This window comes from Tinamus guttatus, unplaced genomic scaffold (assembly GCF_059628265.1).
Source record: "Tinamus guttatus ecotype Peru unplaced genomic scaffold, ASM5962826v1 Tinamus_guttatus_pri_ptg000093l, whole genome shotgun sequence".
Taxonomy (NCBI): domain Eukaryota; kingdom Metazoa; phylum Chordata; class Aves; order Tinamiformes; family Tinamidae; genus Tinamus; species Tinamus guttatus.
In genome coordinates, this window is record NW_028288627.1 from 315,642 (window position 1) to 322,829 (window position 7,188).

Sequence of the window (7,188 nt, forward strand, 5' to 3'; positions counted from 1 at the left end):
TGACTCCGTGGAGAACTATTTGGTTTTTTCGCTGATGCCATTAGGCACTGTCCGAGGCTCGCAGCCGTTGGACTCCTTCTCTCGCAGCTTGCGCACATAGTCGTGCGGGCCCTTGCCCTCGAAGGAGCTCGGGCTTTTGTAGGAGCCGCCGATTTTATCCCAGAGCGTGAAATACTGACCGTAGTTGTAGTCGAAGTACAGGTGGTGATCGGTGTGGTGGGCACAGCCGTTGATGACGTGCCTCAAGATCTTGGGGACGCGGTAATTACCGTCGTGAATGGAGATGGTCCACACGTTGACAAAGATGTAGAGACCCAAGTAGGTCACTTTGTGCAGAGGGAAGAGGAAGGGGTAGACGTGGTAGGGGAGGCTCTGCATGAAGCCATCGACGGGGTGGAAAGCGTGACTGGCAAAGGGCGTTGCAATCTTCCAGAGGTGATGGGGCTTGTGGAAACGCTGTGCAAAAAGAAGCAGAGTCGGTTGCCCGAGTCCAATTAGCTGTCCCGGCCCGGCTGTCCAGCCCAGCCCCGTTTCTGCCCCGTTCTCCCTGCGCCAGGATCTACAGGGAGATCCCTCTCGCTGCAGGGACAGGCCGCAGGTTGTTCCGAGCCCCAACAGGCCTAACAAAAATAGACAGGCTTTTGGGAATGCTCTTTCTACTCTGGTGTCATAACTGTGGTGCTGGAAGGAGGGGCCGCATGTAAATGGCCCCTGAGGCAATGGTCAGGGTCACGCTAAAGATGACGGTGCAGTTGGCAGCACAAGAAGCGAAAGCTAAAGCACAGGCCTGGCATGGAAAATAACATTAGTGGCATGTCCTTGCGGCTAGGAAGAGCTCGGCCTGCCGCGGCTGACCGCAGCGCAGTGCCGGGCAGGAACCTGCTCCATGGCTTTAGGGACAGCAGCTTCAGCGACACGCTGCATCCCGAGGACCCGAGGGCGAGGGTGGCTGCTCGCGGCGGCCAGGGGACAGGGTATGTGCAGAGGCTGCATGTGCGGTGTTGTGCGTAACGAGGGGGAAGCAGCTGGGCAGCTTGGGACAAGGGCTGAAAAGCCCTCGTTCTGCCTTGGGGGCCGACTACGTCTCCCCGTGCGATGAGGCCCAAGGCCAAAACCCGGTAACTGTTCGGCTCGGCCGACCGTGCGCTGCCACGGTCGCTCCTGCAGATGAGCAACGTCTCCTGAGCTCAGGTAGCAGGGACGGCTCTGAGGCGGAGCGCGCAGGAACGTCTCCTACCTTGTAGAACAATCTGTGGTGGAGGAATCGATGTATCCAGTAAATGCCCATGTCGGTGAAGAGGAGGAAAGACAGCATGCTGAGAATAACTCCTGACCACCCTGCGGGGAAACGCGCATTAGTGGAGCTTCACTTAAGAGACATAGAGCTAAGACTGGCAAGGACAAACCGAGGGTAGGGGAGCTCATAGGCCTGTAAAGGAGAGGTCCTGGGAAAAGATGATGCTCGCAAAAAAAGGCAGAGCATTTCTCCTTAGCATGGCTCTTGGTTTTCTTGGGAGGTATGCGTACAGGCAGGGCAGGAATGGCAAGGAAATATGATGGGTGTTGCGGGAGCCAGGGTAGGACAAGGGAGGGCTGCATCTGAGCGAGCCAGCCTGTCACTGTGCCTGAGACAGCGGTGTCATCACGCTTGTCGTGTCAGCCCTTAGTTGGAACATGCTCCTTTCTGAGGACTGCCACAGTCAGGGGACGGGCAGGTGGACTCCTCGGGGCCTGTATGAAGTGTGAGCTGGTCCTTGGCAGCTGAACACCCGCTCTGTGGGGAGCTGAGGGAGATGGCATTAGCTTACAGGGAGAAAATAGGAAGGGCACAAAGCTGGCGTGTGCGGACGAAGGGCACAAAGCTAGTGACGTAGGCGGGGTCGTGGGGAGCTCCTTACCATACGGGGAGTCCTCGATGTTGTCGTAGAGCTTGCTGTACCCCCTGACCTCCGCGAAGAAAAGGGCCACGGTGGGCACGCTGATCCACGGCAGGGACCGCACGGCGTAGGCGATCTCGCGCTGCACCTGGTTCTGAGGCAGGAAGCGAGCAAGGATGGATACGAAGGCAGGGAGCGCGACAGGGACCGCGCGTGCAGGCGCGAGGGACGCAGCCCCGACCCCTCCACATGTTGTCAGGCCAGGCGCGAGGGCGGTTCGGCCCTGCTGTGTGCCACGGCGGCTAGCGCGGAGCTTGGCATGGACCGGGCGCAGGGGAATGCGGGACAGTCCTGGCGTCAGCCTCTCGTGGGTGTTGGAGGGGGTCAGGTGCGTGCCGCTCGCGGCAGCCTCTTGGGAAACGCGGACGGGGCAACAGGGCACGTGCTGGGGCAGGAGCACGCGGCAGGCTGCTCTGCAGAGCAGAGACGAGGCCGTGCGCCAGGTGCCAGCGGCGCGTGCAGATCTGCCAGCCGCGCGGCAGCCCTGGCGCTCCTCTTTCGGATCCTGGGCCAGCGTGGGCGCGGGGATGAGCAGAGTGTGTACAGGAAGCCGTCTGGGCAGGCTCGTGGGGAATGAGGGCATGGCGCAATGTATTGACTGTTTAGAGAGGGAAAAGCAAAACAAGAACGAAAGGAAGGGGCCTGTGAGTAACCCGCGGCGCGCTCTGAACGCTGCGCTGGTGTGGACCTTGACGAGCCTCGCGGGGCGCAGCGTGGCCGTGGCCTCGGTGAGCTTCTGCACGAGCAAAGCGCCGGCCTCGTCCTGCCCGCGTTCATGGCAGGGGGACGTGACAAGGGAGCGGAGTGTCCCTCCCCTGGAGGCAGGCGGACCCAGGAGTCCCCAGCCCCAGGCCTGCGCCGGGTGTACAGTACAGGACCCCCACTGCCACCCAGCCCGTGCGGTCCAGGTGCGGCAGGCGTCGGAGCGCACGCTCACCTCGAGGAAATGCGGGTGTTTCTTGAGCTCATGGTCAAAAACGAAGTAGTAGCTCAGCGTGCCGAAGAGCAAATAGAGGGCGAGCGCCCCGAGGTTGGTGATGACGAAGAGGCTGAGGAGCTGCCGGAAGGGTTCGTCCTCCGGCCACGCGCTGGGGTACACGTAGGGTGTGAGGAGGTGGTAGTCAGCGACGTTCAGCACAAGATCCATGGTGGCTCCTGCAGGAGAGAGGAGAGGTCAGGAGATGGGTGCAGGAAGGAAAAGCTGTCCCCTGGGGCGCCTTGCCGGGGCTCTGCAGCACTGTCGCGGAGCTGGGACGGCCGGGAGGGCGCGTGGAGGGTGTCCCCGTCACCCGAGCATGCTCAGTGAATGTGTCAGCTGTCGTGGAGGGCCTGAGCGTGCTTAGGGTGATGGCTTTCGATCCAGGAGGAGGCAGGAGGCTGGCTGAGGAGGTGGCCCCGGAGGTGGACACCTCCACTGTGACATGCTAGGCATCCGCGCGTACGGTGGGGTGTTCCCATCCGGTTCTCCCGGGGTATGCATGCTGTCCTTGGACTTTACAGGTGGAAATGCGGAGGGAATGGGTCCTTGCGGTCCAGGGGAATGTCCCCCCCGTTGGCCTTGGTCCCCTTGGCATGCCCTGCATCGTGGCAGTAGCTGACACCTGCACTGTCATGTTGTTGTGGAGAGCAGCATGCGCGTGCAAGGTGTAGAGGCTAGGGACACCTCTAGGTTGGAGGGTGACAGGGGTCCCGGTGTCACCCCAGGAAGGGTGCTACCCCCGTGCCTGTGGTGGCTGCTGTCATTGATGCTCTGGGGCGTGCGGTGTCACGCAGGTCCCCCCAAACCCCTGAGCGTTGCTGGGACGACGCAGCCCCTCGTTACCCCCACTCCAAGCGTTGCCGGGGTGACGCAGCCCCCTCGCCCCCCACCCAAGCGTTGCCGGGGTGACGCACCCCCCTTGCTCCCCACTCCAAGCGTTGCCGGGGTGACGCACCCCTCGTTACCCCCAGCCCCGGCGTTGCCCGGGTGACCCCCGCGCGCCCCGTACCTTCCGCGGCGGCCCGAGCTCGGCTGGTGGGCGGGGCCGCGCGCGCCGCCCGGTATCGCCACGTGACGTCAGCGGCGGGCGGGCTCGCGCCACCGCGCGCGGGTGACGCCGGTGGCGCGGGGGGCGTGGCCGGGCGGCCGTTGGGCGGCCGTTGGGCTCGGTGTCCGAGCCGGGGGTGGGCTCGGTGCTGGCGCGGAACCGCGCCCGGGAGCGAAGGCTGCCGTTAAACACACGGGGCCTCTCCGGGAGCGAAGGCTGCCGTTAAACACGCGGGGCCTCTCCGGGAGCGAAGGCTGCCGTTAAACACGCGGGGCCTCTCTGCGGGCAGCAGTGCGGGAGCGAGCCCTGCGTTCCCGCAGGAGAGGCGGCTGGGTGCCTGAGCGAGACATGGAGTGATCTCCGTGTTTACACAGCATCCGTATCTGTGCTTAAATGGCAGTGCGCGCTCCCGGCGTCGTAATAGCGCGTGATGTCCAATTCTAAATAAATGATCTCTGCGTTTAAATCTGGAAGTTGTAGATAAAAGCGTTGCAATAAGTGATACTGGCATAAGTGATTAAAGGATGGATCCCAGTGTTTAAAGCATTGAGTGAGCGATCTCTGCGTTTAAATTAGGAAGTGACAGGCATCCGTGTGGAATCGTAGCAGTGCGTGATGTCCGCTTTTAAATGAGTGATCTCTGCATGTAAATTAGCAAGTTATTGATCGAGGTGTTTAAATAAGGGATTGAAATAAGTGTTTAAAGGATGGATCCCAGGGTTTAAAGCATTGAGTGAGTGATCTCTGTGTTCAAATTAGGGGGTGAGTGACAGCTGTGTTTAAATAAGTCAGGAGTGATCTCAGAATCATAACAGTGCATGATCTCCACTTTTAGATAAGTTTTCTCCTCATGTAAATAAGCAAGTTATTGATAGAGGTATGTAAATTAGGGATTGAAATAAGTGTTTAAAAGATGGATCTCAGTGTTTAAAGCATTGAGTGACTGATCTGTGCATTTAAATTAGGAAGTGATTGGTAACGGTGTTTAAATATACCAGAGTGCGGTCCCTGCATTTTAATGAGTGATGAATCCCTGCGTTTAAATGAGCGAGCGATCCCTGGCATTTTGTAACGAGGGAGTGATCTTCGTGTTGAAATTAGGAAGCGACAGATAGAAGTGTTTCAACAAGTGATCCATCCCTGTGTTTAAACGAGGGAACGATCCCTGCTGTTTAATGAGGAGTGATGCGTCCCCTGGTTCCGTATTGGGAGCGTCGCTGTGTTCCAGTCAGAGAGGGAGCGTTCCCTGCAGTTAGATAGCTGAGGAATCTGCGTATGAGCAGTGAGGGAGGGATTCGTGTGTGCACACGGGAGAGCCATGTGTGCACCTGAACGAGTGAGCGGCCTCCGCGTTTACATGAGGAAGGGACCAATACCCGGGCCCCGATGTCAGTGCGTGCTCCCGGAACTGGAATAGTGCGCGGTGTCCGCGTCTGAGTGAGTGAGTGAGTGAGTGACCTCTGTGTGCAAGTTAGCAAGGTATCGATAGAGGTGGTGTAATTCGTGATTGCTAGAAGCCTCTAAACGATGGATCCCAGGGTTTAAAGCACTGAGTGATCTCTGTGTTTGAGTAAGTGATCCATATCTGTGTTTAAATAATTGAGCTGTCTGCATTTTAGTAAGAAGTGACTCCTGTATTTTACTAATAAGTAAGTGATGGATCCCAGTGTTTAAGTAAGGCAATGAGTGATTTCTATGTTTAAATATTTGAGGGATCTCTGCATTGTAGTGAGTGAGGGAGTTACCTCTGTGTTTAGATTAGGAAGAGTCTAAAGAAGTGATCGATCCCTGTGTACAAATGCGCAATGGAACCCCACGTTTAAAGAATTGAGTGAAGTAATTACCTCTGTGTTTGAATTATTAAGCAATTGGTATTTGTGTTCAAATAAGCAAGGGAGCGGTACCTGCACTTTGATAACTAGCGAGTGGTGGATCCCTGCATTTAAATAAAGGAGCGAGCGGTTTCTGTGGTTATGTGCTGGAGGGATCGCTGTATTTAATAATAATAAGGGAGCGATCCCTGCGGGAACAATCCCTGCATTTACAAGAGTGACTTAACCTCATGCTTAACATAGGAAGGAGCGATACCCGTGTTTGTTTAGGTAACTACATGAGCTGTCCCTGTGTTTTAATGAGTGAGCTAGTGATGGATTCCTGCATTTAAATGAGCGAGCAAGCGATTTCTGCGTTAAATCGGGCATCTCTGCATTTTAATAATAAGGGATGATCCCTGTGTTTATAAGAGGAGAACTATCTATGCATTTAGATAAGTAAGTGAGTAATCTACATGTTGAGATAAAAGTGATTGATCTCTGTATTTAAATTAGGAAGTGACTGATATTTGCTTTTAAAGGTGAGCGATCTCCACTTTAAAATGGGATCCCCATGTTTAAGATCCCGGCATTTAATAAATGAGGGATGCATTGATTCACGTCTTCCTGCATTTTAGTAGTAAGCGGGCGATTTCTGCACTTACATAATTGAGAAAGCTCTGTATTTTAGTAACAAGGTAGCCATTCCTATGTTTTAGAACTGTCGATGCATTTAAATGAGTGAGCGCTCTCCAAGTTTACATTAAGTGACAGATGAGAGTGCGATTTCTGTTTTAAGTCATTGAGCGATCTCTGCATTTAAATACTGAAAGTGACCGATCCCTGTATTTTAATAAGTCTGTGTTTAAATTAGAAAGTCATTGATATAAGCATTTAAATGAGCGCGTGATCTCCAGGTTTAAATAAGAAGTAATGGATTCCTGCGTATAAACAGTAAGAAGTGGTAGAGCTGTACCTGCATCTAATGAAGTGATAGAGCTGTACCTGCATCTAATAACGAGCGAGCAAGCGAGCGATGGAGCCCTGCAGCTTCATAATAAGGGATGATTCCTGTATTTATGTAAGTAAACAATCTGTACATTTAAATGAGTGATTTATGTCTGTGTTTAAATTGGGAAGCAAAAGATCTCTGCATTTTAATAAGCAAGTAAGTGCTGTATCTCTTGATTTAAATAAGAAGTGAGTGATGGAATCCTGCTTTTAAATGAGTGAGTAATTTCTGTGCTTTTGGAATTGATGGATCTCTGCAGTTTACTAATAAGGGAGTGATTCCTGTGTTCATGTAGGAGAACCATCTATACATTTAAATAAGTGATTGATCCTTGTATTCAGATAAAAGAGTGCGGTTTCTGCATTTGAATAACAAAAAAAAGAAGTACGTGAAGTGAGTGA

General features: G+C 54.4%; 1 protein-coding gene across 1 annotated transcript; it reads right to left on the reverse strand.

The window, feature by feature from the left end:
- SC5D (sterol-C5-desaturase) lies at positions 1–3,102 on the reverse strand. Its single transcript, XM_010215204.2, has 4 exons — positions 2,875–3,102; positions 1,899–2,031; positions 1,238–1,338; positions 1–456 (listed from the first exon to the last, which is right to left on the reverse strand). Exons 1-4 carry the CDS (start codon positions 3,082–3,084, stop codon positions 16–18), a joined length of 885 nt encoding a protein of 294 aa, XP_010213506.2. The 5' UTR covers positions 3,085–3,102; the 3' UTR covers positions 1–15.
- Positions 3,103–7,188: the final 4,086 nt, after the last annotated feature.